This window comes from Protopterus annectens, chromosome 6.part0 (assembly GCF_019279795.1).
Source record: "Protopterus annectens isolate FY-2018-M chromosome 6.part0, PAN1.0, whole genome shotgun sequence".
NCBI lineage: Eukaryota > Metazoa > Chordata > Ceratodontiformes > Protopteridae > Protopterus > Protopterus annectens.
Window position 1 is genome coordinate 1,924,002,577 of NC_056737.1, and position 22,681 is coordinate 1,924,025,257.

The following is a 22,681-nucleotide window of genomic DNA, read 5'->3' on the forward strand; positions in this document are numbered from 1 at the left end:
TCGGAGCCGATCGGAGCCGACATCGAAGTGGTCAACACAGATTCGGCACCGATAGCCATCGGCCAATGCTTAGTGGATCCAGAATCGGCTCCAGCCGGAGCCGATCTCGACTCAATACGAGTCGGAGCCGAGGCCGCAGGCTTAGGAACAGAAGCCTGGGCCTTGGCAGTTTTTGTTTATTTTTGTGGAGCCGACTTAGCCGGAGAGCCCTCCGGCTTAAGAAGACCCCTGAGAATCAACTTGTTGCGTCTCTCCTGCAGGACTCTCTGGCTGAAGGAGTGATGAATAGCACAGGAGTCCTGCAGGTGAAGAGGGCCCAAACAGTACAGGCAAGAAGTGTGACCGTCTGTCAGAGACATCTTCTGACAGCACGAGTCACACTTCTTAAAACCTGAAACCCTCTCCTTAGACATGGTGCCTAAACACAACACACACAGACACACCAGTCAAAATTAAATTATAGAAATACCAAGAGGTATTTGTATAAAAAACACCAACACACACACCCTAACGGGGGGGGGATGGGATAGGGAAAATTGACTAACAAAAATTTAAAAGAGACAGGGATTTCTGTCAGAAAAAGGGTAGAATTAAAATTAAACTATCAAAAAATTAGTTTAAAACTAAAAGGGGCTTGAAATATCACAAATGTGAACTACTTACCAGGAGCTGGTAAAGAGAAGACCTCCCAAGCGAAGCGGCAACCGAGATCTGGGTACTTCCTGCCTTGCATCATGGGATATGGGGCTGCCTCGAGCTGGTAAAAGGAGTTCTCGAGCTAAAGCAAGTGCCGAGTCGGAGCCGAGGATCGGCTCCGAACCCATCAAGCAAGAATGAAGGCGAGATTGACAACTTAACATTATGTCTTATGCTGCCAGACTGAAAGAACTCCAGCTCTATTCAGTCGCATACCGCTTGCTCAGAGGTGACCTGTGCCTGACATATAAGGCCATGTCAAACCCAGATTTGATGAATATGCTTCACCTCAAAAAATCTAGATCCCTCAGAACCACAAGGGCGGGAGACTTAAACCTTGACATGGTTATTAATAGAACGTGCTGGAGGGACAGATTCATCACCCAGAGACTCCCTATGCTGTGGAACAAAATCCCGGTACATGTGAGACAGAGCACCTCGCTGGCCTTGTTCAAGAGGAATCTTGACCAATGGATGGGAGATCGCAGATATACCTCAGGGATTACTTCAGTGTCACTGCTTGACAGAGGCACAACAAAATAATAAGGCATAGTTTTCTTCAAACTAAAGGGGTGGCGAAAGCCACACAACTATGGGCTAGGCTTATAAATGCCCTTGGGCAGATAGCCTAGTATGAACCTATGAACCTATATTCAGCCAAATTATCAAAAATTTGGTCGAGTTTCTCATTGAAGATATCTGCAGTGAATTTAGGAGTAAAGTCATGCTGTATATTCTTAACCTGCTTATAAAGAGATGTTTCAATTGGTTTGAAGAAGTCAATAAGACAACACATATGGCAAACATTAAATTTACATTTGGGGTTTGACTATTGGTTTAAACATTCTGGGACAGTATCTCTGTATGTGAACATTTTCAAGATGTGGAGCCCACGGGTGATTACTCCATGATGTAATGAAGCTTCAAAATGCTGGCATTGTAAGCATTTGTATGTATAAAGCTTGTTCTCAAACTCTTTTTGTAGAGTTTTAAAAGTCTCTAGGGTTGCTGTATCTGTGAAATGCTCAGACGTTAAGAGACAAGTCAGTATGGCAATAGAGTAAAGGATTCTTATCTACCTGTAAGATACATTGCCAATGGTCAACCCTCAAAATAAAATTATTAGGGTTATAGTCCAATTCCGAACTGCTGCCTTCAGCCATGTCCCAACGTTAACCACAAAAACCAAACATATAAGAAAAAAATAAGCAACCGATAGAAGAGTCAAAGTAATCAAGCAAACAAAGAAACAACTGCCATGGATTATAGCATGGATGGATTATAGTACATTTATTAGCAAGCTAAAAACAGGGTAAAGTGCTTTTACAGATGCAAGCTGCTTCATCATACTATATTTTAGGGTTACACAGGTTTAAAGGTAGTGATATAGGGGGATAGCTGGGGAATTGGGGGTGGAAAGGGTAAAGCAGGTGAGAACTCAAATGTCAGCAGGAGTCAGTCTACATGTGCAAAAGTGACTGAGGCTAATGCTGAAGCAGTAAATGGTATACTAGACAGATATTCCAGGTAAAAATGCAATGCAGTTACCAAAGAAATATGCCCTCAAAGTAATGACCATAATAAAAGTACGGAAACTTATAAAAGTCTAGTTAGTATAAATGTTCCCTCCCACTCTGTGTCAGTCAAATCTGTACCTGCGGGGGCAATGCAGCAACAATGGAAATGCCTTTAAACTTGTTTAATTTATTGAAAAAAGAAAAAAAAAAAGGAAAGCATTACCTAAAATGAATCCAAATACACCAAAAAACTTCTAACCATGAAACAACCCTGCTTCAAAGGTATGTAAATGTATAGCAAAAAACATGTTTGTACTGACAAAGCACTTTATCCCACCTGTGGTGTCAAAGTCGTAGTTTTTCCAAAAAAAAAAAATGAAAACGATCCTTAAAATGAGGAAGCACTTCTCTCCACCCACAAATAAGCTTATGGACAGTGTGTTTGATTCACTTAACAAAACAACTGGAAAGAAATGAAAGTTGTGTACTTACCATAACAACAGATTTTCATAATTCATGCCCATCCACTTCAACATCTAGGAGTAGCAGTCAGGCACTACTCAGCTTGGAACTGAAAGAATTCCCAGGTTCTATCACCTCCCCAACTTCATAATGCTCTGTACCTCCTCTAATCTCCAGATCACTGAAGTGCCCCAGAACACACACACGCTCTTATTGGTCTCACTGCAGAGAGATGAGGGGAAAGGAGGGCATTTGTTGAAGGAGACTGAAATGTACCATAAAGACAGATTAAGATCCAAAACGTTTGAATCTTACATCATCTAGTCCATCTACTTTACATCTAGCACAGGGTCCCACTGGCTCTCTTGGGTGGTATAATGACAAATTGTAACCACAAAGGCCGGCCTAGACCACAACATCAACATCCAACTGGCACTGACTTGTGCTGTAACAGAATGTGTCTTAGGTGCAGTATAGAGGTCTGTCCTATTTCTGATAACACTAGGCAAAACCATCCAATTGCTCTTGAAATGTGTCAGTTAACAGGGATAATTGTTTAGACTGGGAAGAAAATGTGTGCAACTAAAGCAGGATGTAAAGTCATTCAAAGCAGCAAGAAAGTACAGTTGTGTACACTTAACATAAAAATGCAATATGTTTGAGTGTATTCACTGTTACAGTCCTAACCAATGAGTTACCCAGCTCCCGGTAGCCGTTGATCAGCCAGAATACCAAAGGTAAGTAAAAATGACGTTGGCTGTCGTCTGTTACAAAGGACGTCAGGGCTTCAGATACAAAAGGAGGCAACAGACATCACTTCCTCAGTCTTTCTTGCCATTACAGTCAGAAGCCCCCAGAAAACAAGGCTTAAACTAAATTTAGCCTGTACCTTAAGAAAAGAGAAAAAAGGGGGAAGGAGGGAGGGTAAGCAGGACTGCAACAGTGAATACACTCGAACATCTATATTTATGGTAAGTGTACACAACTGTACTATGTTCATCCTGTTTCACTGTTGCAGTCCCAACTAATGGGTTGATTACCAAAGCCCAGAGAAAAGGGAGGAGGAGCCAACAGAATCAAGGACTGGAGATAATGCCCTGCAGATCAGCAGTGGCAAACCCTGCCCTGGCTTTTGAAAACAAAGGCAAATTATAATGCTTTGTGAAAGTGTGAACAGAAGACTATGTGGCAGCTTCCAAAATGTCTTTAGTAGGGACACCCCTTAAAAAGGCTGCAGAAGTGGAAGCTGCTCTAGTTGAGTGGGTCCTAACCCCTTCAGGAGAAACCTTGCCATGAAAGGAATAACAAAAAGTAATACAATGAGCAATCCATTTAGAAATGGTTTGCTTAGAAATAGCCTTGCCCTGGGCTCCAGGGGCAAAGCTGACCAATAACTGAGCTGATTTCCAAAGGTCTTTAGTCCTTGTCCAGGTAAAACCTGAGCTGTCTATGCACATCAAGAGAATGAAGGATCATCTCACCTCTATTTTGAGGATTAGGAAAGAAGGTAGGAAGGTGTATGGACTGATTAATAGTCAGGCTAGAAACCACCTTGGGCATAAAGGAGGGGTTGGTTCTTAGAAAGACACTACCTGCATGGAAAATAAGAAGAGACTCCACAACCATCAAAGCCTGCAGCTCCGAAACCCTCCTTGCTGAAGTTATAGCCAAGAGGAAGGCAGTCTTCCACGAGGGAAACTTTAAATCTGCAGTGGCAGCTGGCTCAAAAGGAGGAAGAGTGAGTTTCTCTAGAACAAAATTAAGATCCCAGGCTGGAGTAGGAACCCTTCTGGGAGGTTTTAAGTTGAAGCACCTCTGAGAAACATTTTTCAGAGGATGAGAGAAAAATGGGTTGTTCAAAAGAACAATGAGCAAAAATGGTTGAAGCATGGATCTTGACAGAGGAAAAAGAAAGACCACACCCTGAAGCAAATCAGCCAGGTATTCCAGGATCAGAGGAAGGGTAGGCTGAGAAGATTTCCCTCTAGCCTGCATCCAAAGAGAGAATCTTTCCCATTTGCCAGCATAAGACGTCCTAGTGCTAGGCCTACTGGCCTCCTTCAGCACATCAACCACCTGCTGGGACAGGGAAGAAGAACAGGTTGGAGTCGTACAATGAGCTAAGCTGCCAAATGGAGAGACTAAAGATGAGGATGTAGAATGTTTCCCCCTTCCTGAACCAAAAGATCTGGCCTCAGAGGAAGATGCCAAGGAGGAAATTGGGAGAGATTGTGAAGCAGTGGATACCAATGCTACCTGGGCCAGTCCGGAGCTATGAGACTAGTCCATGGTCGTTCGTCCCTGATCTTCAATAATACTCTGGGAAGAGGAAGAGGGAAGGCATAAACTGACAGCAGCGTCCAAGGGAAGGACAGAGCATCCACTCTCCAGGTTCTGCTGTGATGCTGTCTGGTGCAAAAAAGAGGTAGAAGATGGTTGTCTGGAGAAGAGAAGAGATCCACTTGAGGAGTGCCCAAACGTTGAATGATGCTGTACAAAATTGCTCTGTTTAGCTGCCACTTGTGAGGATCCTGGGTCTGTCTGCTCAACTGCTCTGCCAAAACATTGAGCCTTCCTGGAAGAAACTGAGCTAGGAGATGCAGGCCCAGGAATGCTGCTATGGACCAAAGACTCATGCTCTGTCTGCACAGGAGGTAAGAATGAGTCCCTCCCTGCTTGTTGATTTACAACATGACTGTGGTTTTGTCTGTCCTGACAAGAAGGGTCCTTGGAGAAAGAAGATGCTTCAAAGCTAGTAAAGCCTGCTGGACTGCCATCAACTCCTTTAAGTTTATGTGCAGGTGCATCTGCTGGGCATTCCAACTTCCCTGTATGCATCTGCCATCCAGGTGAGCTCCCCAGGCATAGTCTGATGCGTCTCTGATAAGAACTTGAGTGGCCAGGGGTGGACAAAAAGGCATGCCTTTGTTCTGCAGACAGGCTGTTGCCCACCAACGAAACTCTGTCCACAGACATGGAAGCAGAGGAATTATCACATCCAGGTCCTGTGCGTGTTGACACCAAGTGTTCTTGAGGCACCATTGCAATTTCCTCATATGCAGTTTTGCATATGGAATCATGAGAATGCAAGAGGCCATGAATCCAAGAGCAGGCATTTCCTTGCAGGGAGCTGGGACAGGCTTGTCAAATCCTTGAAGTAAATTGAAAGAGTTATCTGCTTCTCCTGGGTAAGATACATCATCTGGGCGGCTGTGTTCAGACTCACTCTCAGGAATGTAATCTCTTTGGATGGCACCATTTTTGATTTTTCCACACAGAGTGTAACCCAGGGAAGAGAGAAGAGTCTTTACAAATTCTAAATCCTTTAGCAGCTGTTCCTGAGAATTTGCTTGAATTAAACAGTCGCACAAGTATGGATAAATCTGAATTTTCTTTTGCCTGCAAAAAGCAATGACTGGAGCCAGGCACTTTGTGAAAACTCTGAGAGCAGTAGATAAATCAAAGGGCAGCACAAAGAATTGATGACGTTGCTTGCGCACCCTGAAACGAAGGTATTGCCTGCAACTTTTCCTGATAGGGATGTGCAGATAAGCTTCTTCGAGATCCAATGTTACCAGCCAGGAATCCTTTTCTAACATTGGCAGTAACTGATGCAGAGTGAGCATTTTGAACTTTGGAATTATCAAGAAAGTGTTCAGGATGGATAGATCCAGGATAGGACGCTAGGTGCCTTCTTTTTTTTTTTTGGAACTAGGAAAAGTCTGGAATAGAATCCCTGGCCTACCTGCTGAGCAGGAACTGATTCTATTGCATTCAGATGTAACAGAGACAACATTTGCTTTTCTATTTCTGCCCATTGGTTTGGAGGAGTGTTTGGGAATCCTTTGGGTGCTGGAAAGGTGTGGAAAGAAAACTTGTGCCCTAGGGATACAGTTCTGAGTACCCATTTGTCGTCTGTGATGGTGGCCCAAACATTTGCAAACAGGGCCAACCTTCCCCCTAAAGGACTCTCCGGGCAGGCAAGAACAGGCAGAAGTTGGACAAGGTCATTGAGAATGTTTAGATTGAGATGCAGGTTTAGAACTTCCCGTCTTGGAAAAGGAAGCCTGCCAACGCCTAAGCCTTTTAGGGGTAGCCCCCTGCCCCCTAGAAGATTGGTAACCTCTAGTCCTAGAATGACTCAAACTAGTAAAAGAAAACCAGGCTGTAATCCCTCGACCTGAACGTAGCTGAAACGAACAACCCAAAGGAAGCTCAGTTTGCGAAAAAGTCAACTTGCAAAAAATACAAGATACGAAAATTTCAGGATTACAGTTACAGTCCTCACAACCAGAAGAATGTTTTTTTGTTTTTTGTTTTTTTTAAACAGAAGATTTGTGTTTCACTACAAATTTATCTCATTGCATGGCTGGACAAAAAAAAATTCAGTGTAACCACTGAAATAAGAAAAAGATCAGCTCAGCCGCAGTTTCTTAAATCATGCATATATTATTTTCTTTCCTAGCAGTACTAAATGGGAAGAGAACCCCCTCTCCTCCCAAGAAAATGGGTGGCATGGTCAATATATTCTTCACTTATTTCCTGCCAGAGGAAGTAGAGGGCACGGACTCACTTTATAAATTCCTATCCTAAGACCTACAAACACAGACAATCTAAAACAGTAACTTTCATTAGTAAAACACTGATAGGTCATCTACAATCCAGCATGTCATAATTCTTCTCAGGCAAACAGAAAAGTTTATATACGGAGTGAGATCCTTTTGAATATCCATCTCTGTAGCGCATAATTGCACTTTGAAACATTCTAAGTGGTGGTGGTCAAGGATGGAGAATGGAGGCATTCCAAAGTAAGAAGTCCGGTTTATCCTGATGCTCACTGCTACAGCCAAGATAGAGTCTGGTAATAACCATGCTTGGCCATAAAGAAGCAGAGTAAATGTCTCACATGGATCCCTCCCAACCAACATTTAAAAGCAGGCTGTGGGTGCAGTCACAGTTCTTGTGTTATGGTGCCAGGAAAATATATTCCTAAATCACTGTACAAGACACCAGCAAGGCCCCAAGGAAATACAGGGTACAGCTTTAACAATGCTTAACTGTTTAAGGGCAAAGATATACGATACAGAATGCTTAGAAAATGCCAATAAAATGTACAGGGACTGTATCACATGGTATGCATGGGAAAACTAAGTTATATGAATACATGACAATAATGTGTGGGTTACCTGAGAGAGGAAAACAGTGCCAGAAGGTTGTAACAATATAATAATCCAGTGACAATAAGAATCTAACAAAGGTGGTTTAGATAAAGTGTAATGAAGCACTGCATTTATGTAGAGGTGTTGATGAACGGAACATCCTGCAAGAAATGATTAAGTTTTAAATAACTGCAGCATTTCAGACTGCTTGAGTTGCATATAAGGTAATTTTGGAAGTCAAAGATAAGGTATAACAGGCTGTACACAAAAGCAAACTAGAGTATGCAACCTGCCATATCTATTACTGCATAATATTGCATAATACCCTCAAGTGAAAACATGATTATAATTGTGCATATTTCTAACACAATTAAAAATCTTGCATATCTAGTTACTTTGCTAATTTACACAAATATAAGCTAGGAGGTTACTGTAAAAAAAAATGAAACAGTAGTGCATGAGAAATATCAGCCTAAATAGGACGGACAACTGCATTTTTATTATAAACTGCTCTGACTGTAGGAGTGAAGATACTGTACTTATACACTACCTTGAATTAAAATCCTGAAACTGTCTGCGAACTGGGAAGCCAGCTCTACGGATCTTCACAGTTTCAAGCATCCCAGAATACCGCAGCTGGTTTAAAACGACTTCCGGGTGAAACTTGTTGGATGCCTGGGAAATTTAAAAAAGACCAACTTAAAAAGCAGCAGTATAACCCTTGCATGCATCAGAGGTATTCCCACCTGTATCATGGACACTGCACATTTCTTTCTCTAACATGAATTCCTATCCTTTCCACATGCTGAACTGAAGAACAAAGATCTACAATGTTACAAAAGGGAATTGCTGCTGGCAAGACAGATGTAAAAGCTAGTGTCTGCAGCTCTGTACCAGCTATACAAGTTATAAAAGGGCAACTGTGCTTACTATACAAGACACAACTGGTAAAGCTCAATAATTTTAGCAATACTTAAACTAATCCATCCTTTCTTCAATTGCAGACCAAAATTCTAGCTTTCAAATAATGCAGGCATATGCTTGAAGTCATAATGACAACAAGTTTTCAATCCTGGTACACAAAAATCAAATCTACTGCGTCACTGAAAATAAGAAAATGAATGTTTACTCAGAGGAGTACCTGTTCTGCCCTTGCACGGCCTGGTTACTCTGTCTCTCTCTCACTATTAATATTCCCCTATCACAAATAAAATATTTCCTGCACATCTATCACATGCATGCGTCAGATCAAGACTGCCAAAAGCTAGCTCATCACATCCAGACCATTTCAAAATTCAACCAACTTTATTCAAAACATCCTCACCAAACCCTCCAAACCCTTTTTATAGAGGCATCTTCAAAATTTATACTGTGGCCCTCTGACAAGCTAACAAGACCAATCACAGGAAAACAAGATTTACTAGTTGAAAATATTATAAATCTTAAACATTTGCTAACATTTTTTAACTAACAGTTTGTTTGCAAAATCTGAAAATATACTATAGCATTTATGAATTTAACAAGCTCCATAGTGGCAAGAGACGGAGCCCTGTCTGTAACCTAAGTGACCCGGGTTTGACTAGCAAACCCAGCTCCCGAGAAGATGGTTGGGGGGAGTAGGATGAGAAATTAAGTCTTACTGGATCATCCATCCATGGGAAGGGGTCTTAGCCACAGATTGACAGCACACGTGATAATATTGGGAGAGTTTTCATAAGATTACAAATACTGAGATATGCATGGACAGGCATTCTTGACCTTAATGTCCTTAAACCATGTGTGCAGTCAGGAACAGGTTAAGGCTTATGACAAAAACCCCTACACCTTTGAGTATAATGCTGCACTGGGATGCCTCGAACTACTCTGAAACAATAGGAACCTAATCAAATCTGGTCATGGAGTCAGGAGCGACTTCCACTATAAGAAAGCAACGAGAGGCACCAGTGGTAGGTGGCATATAGTCAAGTTGCATAGGGTATATAAATGCAGAAATAAAAAAGCATTAGTACTCTAGCTAACAGCAGATCCTGTCCTGGCTGGCCGATGAGCACCCCCCTCCCCCCCCCATAGAAATGGGCATTGAGGACCTTGTTCCTGATTTTGACCTCCAAGAATGGCAACTTCATATATTTGTTGATTGGTTAGGTGAAGTAACCCTCATGAACCCTTTGCCATTCATGACCTGGTCCACAAAGCAAAGGTAAAGAAAGAGTATGTTAAGAAATCCCACACACAGAAAGACAGAACATGCACACTCCCCAGATACATTGCCCACAGGTCATATGGAGTTGTGAGGCAGAAAGCTTACCAAACCCAACAAGTTACTTTAGTTTATGAGGTGAACCCAGCATACTTAGAGGGAATATATATTCTAGTTCTGGAATAAGGACACATTCCTGCCTCCTAGGGCTTGCACCTCAGGCATCAAAAGTTTAGTTACTTTGTAAATAACAAGAATTTCTTAATACATAGGTTGCTCTATAACAGGATCCTCCTTAAAATCTGTTTGAATGTTTTTTCTTCTTCTCTACCAATCAAACTTCAGCACGTTCTTGGCAAGAATGTTACATTCAGGGTCATATGAACTCCCATGCAGATGTATCCTATGACAAAACCCTCTGGCTACATAAGTATATGCAACCCATCAATATCTCCCCCAGTCTACAACAAGTACATTCTTCCAAATTAAGCAATAATGCAGTTTTAACAAATTGCTAAAGATGTGATTTATGAAGAGATACAAACACAAATCTTATGAGGAGCAGAACAAAAATATGACGCAAAAATCTGAACAAAAAAATCTGTTTGCAAGGGTTAGTTTATGCTGTTGTGATACCCTACAAGAGGCTGATTGGACAACACCATCTATCTTGCAGCACTGTCAGGCTTAGGCTTAGTTAACCACAAATCTGAGTTTAAAGTTTCAAAGTCAGAAAAGTACATGGCAAAAAGTCGGGGCCCTACTACAGAGTTCTGAGGCACACTGCTAGTTGCCTTACTTTCTGAGAAGGGACCTCCAACTTTAACTATGTGGATCCAATCTTTCAGTATATGGAATATTGACAAATGCTTTATCTAGATCCACAGAAACTATGTAGGCCTAATGACTATTTCCTGCCTCTCTGATCTCTCCAATGAAGTTCACTAAATTCAGTTGACATGACTTTCCTTTTACCAAGCTAAATTGCTGAGATTCTATGTATATGAAGATTTTGATATCATAACTTATGAAGCTAGATGTGATGTACTCCATTATTTTGTAAATTAGACTAGTTAGGCTTATAAGTCTGTCATCCTGCACAGATCACAGGATAATGGAGACCTTACTGAGATGCACAGGAAGCCCCCCACTCTTTTGGAGTTAGGCAGGTCTACAAAAGAAAATAGTGGAGGTGGCAGGAAAGGAACTCACTGAGGTCTTCCAAAGAGTTGAGGGTGTGCTTCCTCCTCAGCTGAAGAGCAGTTCCTCCGTTAGAAATGAGTTGAGGAGCATGTTCCTAAATTCATCCTTCAAGTAGAACAACCTCAGTTATGCCCTACTTCACAGACACATAGCCAAGCCTACAATCTTAGCCAAAGAGCCATCACAGTCAAAATTACAAGACACACAGTATCCACTTGTAGAAGTGAAGAGAGTCATAGGGGTTCTGCTTCACCCCACACTCAGGCAGATCCTCACATTTATCTAGAAACTTCCTCATTAGGTGGAACTGGGGCAAGTGACTCGAATTACCAAGGGATCTAAATCCCCAAATGATAGAGGGTTACATTGTCATGCTCTGTCAGAAGTCAGACAGACGTTGCTTTGGTCTAGTCAGGTGGTGGACTGTAAAGACCAGCAGCATTCTCAGTTGACAAAAAGACAGACAGGGTGCCTCCAGGCTTGCCTTGCTGGCAAACCACATGATTGGCACCAAAGACAAGGTAACCCAATGAGTCATCAGACTTATTACTGTATATTTCTATGGAGAAGGACATATGAACCAGAAGAAAGTTCAAGGTGCTGCTCAATTCCATGGACATCTCCAAAACAGGGATTAATTGGGGGGTGGGATGGAGTCATCTCAGAAACATCAATGGATATTTTCTGGGGGAAGGGAATGAGGCAAGAAGGGAAATGCCAGTTTAAGGTGCTCCTCATAAGTCTGATGGCAAATTCAATGCAGGGATCAGCTGAAAAGGGTAGATTCCTTATCCCTGTCCATCTGTGGGACAATGCCCACAAGATCTTCTGAATGCCCACAGGACCCGGAGAATGAAAAACAGTCACAATCTTATTAACAGGTGACAGTTGACTTAAGACTAATCAACTGTCAGTCCAGACCACAAGTGTTGGGACATTAGGAACATACGCTAGACTGGGCCCTTGTCAAATGTAGTGCAGTCTTTATAATGCCCCCTATCCTCACCATGATGAACTATCACACATGTAACTCGAGCTCTCTTTAGATAGCAAAAATATATGCTTGATGTCTCAAGCCTGAAGTGGGAACCCTTGTATGGGACAAGGGGGTGCACCTTTCTTGACCAGGGCCTGCTGGTTCATGTAAACCTGAGAGACTGTCCCAGGAGGACAGTCCCTGGTTCAACTACCACTGATACATGACCAAATGACTCCAGAGTCTGTTGTCTGAGACAAAGTTGTTCATCCCATGGGCTTCAGATGATCGGATCATTTTGAGGGTGCAAGAACTTAGGTGGTCTAGCCCACAGGGTGGAAGCTGAGGAACACTTAATGATCCCATAATCCTCAAGCATAATTTATGAATGGCTTGACATTGACCCTTGACAGCTGACAATGAAGTCCCACCTGAATGGTGCATGGTGGCTGCTGAACATTAGCCTTGACCCAAACATTCAGTTCTGCAGCTGCTTCCAGAGTCCGAGTGTTTTCCCTGAAGTGATGCCATAACTTCTACAAGGAGTCATGAGGGGCTCCTTTTGGCTGTTTTCCCTAAGAAGAGCCCTTGACTGTTACCACTTTCTTTAAATGGTCCCACAACTATTCTCCTCATTTGATATGCATGGCAACTGTTAACACTGTGATCTTATCAAAGAATTTAATGACCACCTGGAAACATACTATGATACTTAGGCTTAAGAATGCAGGACTTTGCCAACAAAATCAAAAACAGACATACAAAGGGAGCCAGCTAAATAAATTGTGAGCTTTGGAGAGATGCACACTTATGTAGTTAATGTGCTACATCAGAAGGTGCAGTGGAGCAGGCAAGTGCCAGATTCTGATCGGTGAAGATGAAACACACAAACAAATGGGTGCACAATGTTACATCTAAGCTTTAGTTGGGCAAGCACACTGCTGATGCTTAATCCATAGTGGCAGTAGAATAAAAACTGCAAGCCAAACCAACATCCAGGTTTCTGAAAAACAGGATAATCACAGCTGGATATCAGTCAACATCAGTACATTTAAATGGAAATGTTTCAGGCCAGCCACTGGTGAGTCATTCTAGGCGAGAATCCTCATTTACTGTAGCTTGTATTTCTTATATTTACAACTTGTACTACTGTCAGTGTGCTTGGTGAATTCTGTAATTGGAATATGCTTTAATTTTGCATACATACAGAAACTCTTAAAATTATTAATATGGCCCACAGTAAGAACCAGCAATTACTTTAAAATTTATGGGTATAGTTACTAGAGTTCATCTCATGAAAATGGAATTTAACAACCATAAATCAGTGCTCTTGTGAACAACAGTCAGTAGGAATTTCCTGTTCAGTAGCAAGAATACAGTACCTCCCAGACACCCAGGAAACAATTATTTACCCTAATGGTTGTAGGCCTACTTCCTCTCAACTGCTCCTGATTTTCAGGGATGTCTTCGATTTTGGCTCATAACTTTGATCTGACAATACTACAGTTATGAGGTGGGTCCATATTTGGGGACTTTTGTCCTGCATAAAAAAAACACAAATGCCCTATGATTTTATGAGAAAAAAAAAATGTCTTTAGCATCCAGTTAAAGTTGCACAAAACAATCATCTTGTATCTGAAACACCTACATTTTACGTGGAACAGCATAAGCAACTCAAATGCCACAATAAAACTTTTATTTTTGGCAAAAAAAGTGATTTTCACTCCTTTGCACTAGCTGTTGTTAGAATCTGTCCCGTAAAATCTTATGTTTTTATATAAATTGTCCCACTTTGGACATATGAAAAGGTGTTATGCAACTCTTAGACAAAGGTTTGGTATTCAGGACACTGTCATGCTAAGAGGCAAACATATACAGTGACTACAGAAAATTTCAAACGGGTCACTCAGCTGACGGGCTGAGGTCCTTAAGGCAGAAAGACAGAATATCTGGTAATGTCTTCTTAGTCATAGTGGACTTTAGTCAGACATACAGATGCACTACCTGCCAGGCTGAGAGTGGCAGTTAGCAGTCTCTCAGATGCCAGGATCTGCAGTGTCAAAAGGACCCTGAATTCCATGGTCATTACGCACATGGGAGTGAATGACTTGAGACATACCTCCTTGAATCACATGAAGAGGGGCAAAATGGATCTCTTGTGAAATGCATCTGAAATTGGTGTCAAACTACATTGAACAGTATCCTACCCATCGCTAAGAATGACAGTACAATATAAACAAAAGATAATGGATTTCAATTACTGGCTTAGCTTACTGGTGTCACTAAGAGAATCCAATGGGAGGAGATGATCGACAACCCCGAATGCTTTGCTAGGGATGGTCTATACTTCTCTTCACATGTCTTCTGTACATTGGCCAGGACCTCCCTCCCTCATAGAACTTTTTTTTTTTTTTGACGACAAGGTCAGTTTCCTCAAATTACCTATAATCAAATCTACATAAAGGTAGCATTGCACAGTGCTGGAAGCCTAAACAAGAAGTTGCAGTCCTTACAAGTACTGACTCTTAAAATATACATGTCTGCATAGATACTGGGGAAAAAACAGCCATAGCATTCCATCAGTAAAGGGTTTCAGTGCTTACAACTCTTTCAGACCAAATATGGAAAATGATGGTGCTATTGGAGGGGAATGTATACATACATACAAATATTTCAAGCACTGGCATTAATGCCCTTCTACCATGCCAATATAACAAAACACTTGTTCCCATGATGTGTCCAAGCTGTTCTTAAAAAAATATCTGAACTAGAACTTGCTTTAATGTCATTTAGAAATTTGTTCCATGCATCAGCTGCTCTCTCAGAGAACCAATTAGTACATTTCTCATTCCTTTATCTTCTACGTAGGTTGTCTGATGATTCTCTAGTACTTCTTGATAACCCCAAACATTCCCATAGATGGTTGTCTCTAAATGTCCTACATACCTGAATAAGGTCTCATCTTAGATATCTATAAGAGACACTGTACAAATTCAGATATTTTAGTCTTTCATAATAACTTAAATTTTCACATCCATGGATGCTCTTGGTATATTTCCGCTGTACTCTTTCCAGTTTACTCATGCTTGTTTTCCTTAAGGTTTCCATATTGTTATTCCATACTGAAGTTTGGGTCGAATATAACAAACAAAGTTGTTGTGTCTTTCGGCTTTTCCCGGTTAGGGGTCGCAACAGCGAAACTCCGGTCCGCTAATGATTGGTAGTTGATTTTTACGTGCCGAGTTACCAGCCCTGATGCACAACCTTCAACGAAGGTATGCCCATTCACGCATGTCTCCATGCAGAAGATGCTCTAGCTGAGAATCGAACCGGACAGCGTCTTACTGTGAGGCGACAATACTACAGCAGCACCACCACTCCGGGGTATAATATAACAAACAATGAATTAATAATTTCTAATTTCCTAGACTTTATAAATCTTTTTATACAACCTATAGTTTTATAACTATCATTAACCAATTGGTTGATATGATTAGAAAAACTCAAAGATGGATCTACCCATATGCCCAAATCCTTAAATGAGTCTACAGTTTCAATCAATGTATGCTGCATTAAATATTGACCTTTCAATTTATGTCTCCCAAATCTCATATGCTTAGTTTTTGATGAATCCATCAGCATATTATTCTCCGCTGCTCAAATGACCAAGTTCTTTTGCAGATATGCCTTATCTGTAACATACGTAATCAGTTTAGCCAGTTTCAGGTCATCGGCATATAGACTGTAAAACACCTCAGATGAAAATGTTAGGTCTGAAAGATACAATGTAAACAATAAGGGCCTAGGACAGAGCCTTGTGGGACACCCTGACAGTAACCAAGAATTTCACCTGTCCAATTGCTGTATACTTGCCATGTCCTATTTGCAAGCTATGCAGCTATCCATCTCATCATGAGTACATCGATACGTTCTAATTCACTGATCAATGTTTTGTATATGACCCTGTCAAATGTTGAAGTTAAATCTATATACATCACACCACAACACATTTCCATTCATAGCTATTAAATTGTTATAGAACATCAAGTTACAGATGGTAATAGATCTATTTTCAACATATACATGCTGATATACTGTTTCAAGTCCCAACCTATCCAATTCTGACAATAACTTATCCATGAACTTCTCCATTATTTTTCCACAACATGAACAGGCCTGTTATGACTCTGGGTTTGTCCTACTCCTCTTTCCCTTAGAGACAGGTTTAATAAGCACGTATCTCCAGTCGTAAGGACTCTCCCCATATTTATATCAAATAGTAAATAACTGATACAACGGTACTGTAAGGTTTTGCTGAAGTGTTCTCAGGTCATTATTACTAATTCCATCTTCTCTGTGCTTTGTTTTATCCCGTTTGCGGAGTTCTTTTTCAATTTAATATCTCATTTAATTCCAGTATCTGAGGTTACCTGGATGTCAATAGGACAAGTTATCACCCCCTTTGTGGAGCCAAACTGTTTTGCATAAGTATTCGTAAGTATATCTATAATCTGTTGTGTCTCAGAATAAATTTTAGTATTTACACAAAGTTTATCAATTTGTATGTTCTTTATTCCTTCTACATCTTGTGCATCTATAAAAAGGTTTTCTATTATGCTCAGTATCTTTATATAAATTTTCTTAATCTTGTCTTACACTATGCTTAGTTTGTTCAGCTTACTTATTTCAGTTTTCAAAGTTGCAGTTCAACCTCTCTTCCATTTCTTTTATTTTTGTTGTCTCACCTTAATCAGGTATTTTCTTCTTATGGATATATAATCCCCCTGACACTGTATGCCTAAATCTTGTTGTCAAACTTTTTTTTTTATTTTTTTCCACACAAACAATTTCTCTTTCAAAACTTTCCCCTTTCCATCTATACTTTTTCCACTGAACACATCAGTTCAGTTAGTTTTACGTAGTGACTGTTTTGCTTCCATATAATCTGCAATTCATCTTCTGTGCATTGGCTTAGATTTCAGTTTGTCTGAATTATCCAACAACAAATTAACCTTTATAACCCTATGATCACGGCACATCAATGGTGGTAAAACATGACCTGAAGTAACAGTAATTTCTTTAGGAACACAAACAATGTCTACTATATTTGGTTCCCTGGTAGGTTTATTTACAATCTGAAGCAATTGTTGTTTCTGAACATAACGCTGTAAATAACTGTATGGGTAATCCTAAGAAGCCATCTCACCTCCAGACTCAAACCAGGACAATGATCTTGAATTTCTCCATCTCTTTTTCACAGTAAATAGAACGCCATGCCATACAATAAGCCAACTATCATATCCTCTCCATATCACCTGTGGCCCATGAGGCATATCTGTGAAAAGTGACATCCCTCCCTATTGAGCTTGGATTTCATGGGATACTTCAACTATCCCTCCATTAACTGGGAAACCTAAACCACCCAAATACATACAAAGATTCCTGGATTTCATTAATGCTAGCCCCACAGACAAATTACAACTACAGGTTAAAAACAGTGGACCTAGTTCTCACCAATATTGCTACCCTATGCTCAACACCTACAGTTATCACATCACCGGTCAGATATGACCTTTGGCAATACTCACTACAAAGGTAAAACATGACAGAGCTCAAAAAACTTCTGTCTTTACAGATTAATTTAAAACAAACCTACTCCAGTTGATGACCTGATAAAATTTAAACAGCATCCTAATCTTTATGACCCCATCTCAAATGCTGCCACATTTGTGGATACTTTCTATGTCCACCTCAAAGCATACATAGTCATATGTCCCAATAAAACAAATACAGTGACAAGTTCAGGAATAAACCCCTGCAATGGAACCCTGGTATAAACAAAATATACAATAAGAGGAAGAACCTAATAGCCTACAAAAACAAACTTATTACCCCATCACATATTGATGAACTCAAAAAAGATAAACAAAATCAAATCCTCCAAAAAATAAGTATAAATTGAGAATTGCTACCTCACCTATGGACAACCACAAAGTCTTCAACTATGGCAAAAATTTTAGAGATAATGCCCAGTAATACTCATAGCTAATACACACGATGTACTCAACCCAGAGGACACAGCCAATATATTAGTGGACAAATTCAGCTTTAACTTTATTCCCCTAACTTTCTCCAACTTATATCCAAACCATCTCCTTTGGTCAGCTCTGAGCTGGTTCTGAATGCCATCTTCAAAGGTAAAAACACTTGTACCATAGGTCCTGGTAATGTGCCAGACTGCCTTAATGTAAGCACCAGACACTGACTGGTAGACTTGCTACTAAGTGCATTTAACCTCAGCCTCTCCACTGACTTCATATCAGAGGAATGGAGAACTGCAATAGTCATCCTGCACCACATGGGGAGATCCACTACTGATCCAAGAAACTACTGACTTATATTCATCACCAGCCTCATCTGGAAAGTAATGGAATCCATTACTATGGAGCTTGTTAACAAGGACATAAGCAGTCTACAAGCTCTGGACCCAAAACAGTGAGTTTCTTAAAGGCAAATCTGGCCTCCTGAATCTGCTGGGCTTCTTTGAACATGTCACTAATGCATTAAACTTAGGCAAATTGGTTTACTCTGCCTGCCTGGACTTTGCTAATGCCTTTCATACCATCGCACATTCTATTATTGACAAACTAATCAAACCACGAGTAAACACCTACATTACCTGCTGGATAAAGAAATCTCGGACAGAATACAGCCTATTAGCGGGGGAGGCATAATCTCTTTAAAAAGAGTAGTTGCCAGCAGTGTCCCCCAGGCATCAGTCCTAGGTCCACTTCTCTTTGGTACTTCCTTCTCTGAGTTAAAGTCTGACTTCAAGGGACTGTGGCTGATGAAGTTTGATGGAGCTGCCATTAACTTCCAAGTTCTTCACAAGAGATTAACACACCAGTAAGTCATGCCTGGACCATGGTCTAAAACTAATGTTAAGAAATGCAGTATTATGTCTAAGACAAAACTGGCACCTCATGGACCTACCACATGTGTGACACTCCATTGAAAACTGACTCAGCCAATAGATGCTGGGGCACTTTTAATGACAAACTATCCAGAGTATGTTGGTTCGGAACAAAGACCCTAACATGAGGAATGGTGACTAGATAACATCAGATCTAACCTTTGATCACCATGTACCCACTGCTGTAAGGAAATCCTTTCAACTTGCCAGACTAGACGACAGAGGTATTTCTTCCAGATCAAGGAAGTTAATAACCTCTCTACGCCTCCCCACCTTGTCAGGCTCCATAATGGAATATAAAAGCCGCTTTGGTTTGCATCTAGGCATATGGCCACATTTCTTCACTAAGATAATCAAAGTATGTCTTCTTTGAGCTACCAGACTGCCTTAAAATGCTCTCTCTTTTCTCTTTCCTACAGGCATGAGAGGTGACTTCTGTCTATCCTACACAGTCTTAAAGGATCCAGCTCCATGTCATCTCCTGCACATCCACAAAACTACCCCCACCCGCTCGAGAGATTGTAATGTCCACCAAAACAAACAGGACCTGCTGGTGAGAAAGATATATATCCCAAAACTCCTCCTTTTATGGAAGACTACCTCTGGACTTAAAGCAAAGTAGTCCCCTGACCCTTCAAGTATAATCTGTATAAATAAATAGGTAATCCTAAATATACCTTGGGTCTGGCCCCTGAAGCTCTCACTGAAAAAGGGGCAAAACTAGACATAAATTAGTCCTGTCAATGGGTACCAATGATTTGGGATATTGTGGCTAGGCTACTAATGGTACCTCTACATAAACATCCTAATATTGCCCTAATAATGTGGTCAATTATAAATCAATAAATATGTATTACAGTTACAAACTTGTTTTAGTTCGGAAATGCACATGAATTCATGTATTCTGACACTGTCAACTTTCTAAATAAGTAATTCCAATATTTAAAAGCGATCTCTGATATGGGCCCTTTGTCTTTGCTCCCAATTTTGGTGCAAAGTGTTTTACACCAATAAGAAAACAGTAAACTAATATGGACTAGAATAATTACCTGGCACAGTGTGGAACAGCAGATTTACTGGTATTTACTTAATGTAACATGGCTCATTTCAAAGCACCACTCAAAAATATAAAAAGCTTTTTACGAAATAAGCAGTTCACATTAGATTTCTAAAAACAGTTTGCAACCTGATATATAACTGCAGTCACTAATGATAACCTACTGTAAAATTTAGAGCAAATTATTTCCTAATCCAGCTACAATCCTTTGTATCTATTTATGCTCGCCTCCACAGAACTTAAGACAGGACTGTAGAATACATGAAAATAAAATCACTGTGCACAATACATTTCATCAAAAATCTTAAAGAAACATTGTTTGTCATACTGTGGAAAACCTCCAACAATTTAAGTTGCACATGCCGATGGAAGAAAAGTATCTTAAAAACTAAAGCAATTGCTTAAAGAGCACAGGATATCCTCTTCTATCTACCCAACATTAATTTCTAGTTACTCCAGCTGGACAATGCTAATAGCTTTGACAGCAGGTAGATGTACACAAAAGTTACTCAAGGTGACCCCCTTGGCAAATTGTGAGATATACACTTGCATGCCATACAGATAACTGAACTGACTGCACAGACTGCAGATCAAACTTTTTTTTAAAACAAGTATGAAGAACTTCACATACAAGACCTCCCACCAGTTCATTTCCAGTGCAATCCAGTACTGTAATTACATCCACACACAGTAGATAAATATTACCTTCAAACCTGAAGTAAATGTTGAAATACAAATCAGGAAGCATGCTAGAGAATTTATACCAGAGTTATCAGACACTGTATATAAATTAGAAATAACTAGCAGGCTTACAACCCCTTGAGGCTCCCAAAATGCCTTCAAGTCCTGGTGATGTCGATGTGACTGGCCTTTACTTATGGTCTAGTCATTAACATGTAGGAGTGGACAATGTTGGGCACTCCACCCTCCATGGGATACAGATGCACTGGTGGTTCTTTCACATGTAGTGCCTTGTAAATTGGATTGTCCACATGCAAAGTGACATCTTTCTATGACTCAAATTACTTCAGAATTCTAGCTTAAATCTAATTAAACAGTCCGGAATGTGGTGCTATACACAGAACATTTAGTGTCAAATCATTTGGAAGGCGATATGCAAGTCATAGGATGCTTTTTGGGTGATGGGCTAAGGTAAAGTTCACATACTGAATGGAGTATCTGTCAGCCCATTGTCAAAACCAGGCTACAACAACCTATGCAAACAGAAGGCTTTTACTATTAACAATGAACTAAACTTTGTGAGCTGCTACTACAACCCATCCTCTACTCCCAATGCACATAAGGAGGTCTCAAGTAAAAATACAGGTCATAAACAGGTAATAGGAGCACCAAATATCCAAACACTAAACAGCAAAACTAATGATCAGGTATTAGTGCTACCAATATGGGGCCTTGTTTATCTCCAGAAAGTATTTGTTCTACTGCTAACTTAGACAATGACACTGTAATATTTAAGTAAGGTTTTTAAAGTCACAGCCCATAAACTATCTACATTTTTTCAAAAAGTAATTATGACAAAATTAACAAGACACCAAGCAGGTTTTGAATAAGATATATTAACACAGACACAGAATTCATTGTCTAAACTTTTCTATCATATAAATGAACGCATACAAAAATAAATTCCAGTACAATACAGATGATACTGGGAATGTCAAAAAATAAAACCCATTTTTGGAGCTGCATAATCAGAAAAATTTACAAAAAAGAGTAAGTACAAAAGAGCTTTAAACAGAGCTATGAAGATGAAGTACAGGATTATAATTGGGATGATTCACGTGACCACACAGTGCTCATAGGCAGTGCAGGAGTAAGACACCACAGCTACTTTTAACAGGGGTACTTTGAGCCATATATATATATATATATATATATATATATATATATATATATATATATATATATATAAATTTTTTTTTAAATATTTCGATAAATATAATCTGCATTTCTTTAAATAAAAATAAAATAGATAAATGTTCTGCATTACCCCTGTTGAAAGCAACTGCAGTGAGCTATATGGAGAGCTGAGTCTATTAATCAGTCTGTGGACTTTTTGATATTTGCCAGAGCAGAAAGCCAGCAAATATTAAACAGGAAAGTATGCAGAAAAAAACTATGAAAAAATCCTAAACCTTTGAGAAGTGTCTGCATAGTTATTTTTGTACTCCAAGCAGACCTGAGAGACTGTCATGACCATCTGGATCCTATGAAAAAAGTTCCAAACTATGAAAAGAATGTGCAAGTCACCACAGTAGATGCATTTCCGAAGTGGATGAACTTTGTAAGCCCTGGAAGTGATTTCTTGATCTGACATGAGGCCTATTAGACCACTGCAGAATCCTCATGTGAAATCTGGCTTGAGGGACAAGATAAATGGCAACGGTCATTAACTGCAATGCTTTGAGACAGAGGGCTAA

At 40.2% G+C, this 22,681-nt stretch overlaps 1 protein-coding gene across 1 annotated transcript in view; it reads right to left on the reverse strand.

Moving 5' to 3' along the window:
* LOC122804987 (unconventional myosin-X-like) overlaps nucleotides 1-22,681 on the reverse strand; it is a 2,302,513-nt gene that overhangs the window by 1,640,602 nt on the left and 639,230 nt on the right. Inside the window, exon 16 of the mRNA XM_044075233.1 lies at nucleotides 8,385-8,509. Within this exon, the coding sequence (XP_043931168.1) occupies nucleotides 8,385-8,509 (125 nt within the window). The remainder of the gene's footprint in view (nucleotides 1-8,384; nucleotides 8,510-22,681) is intronic.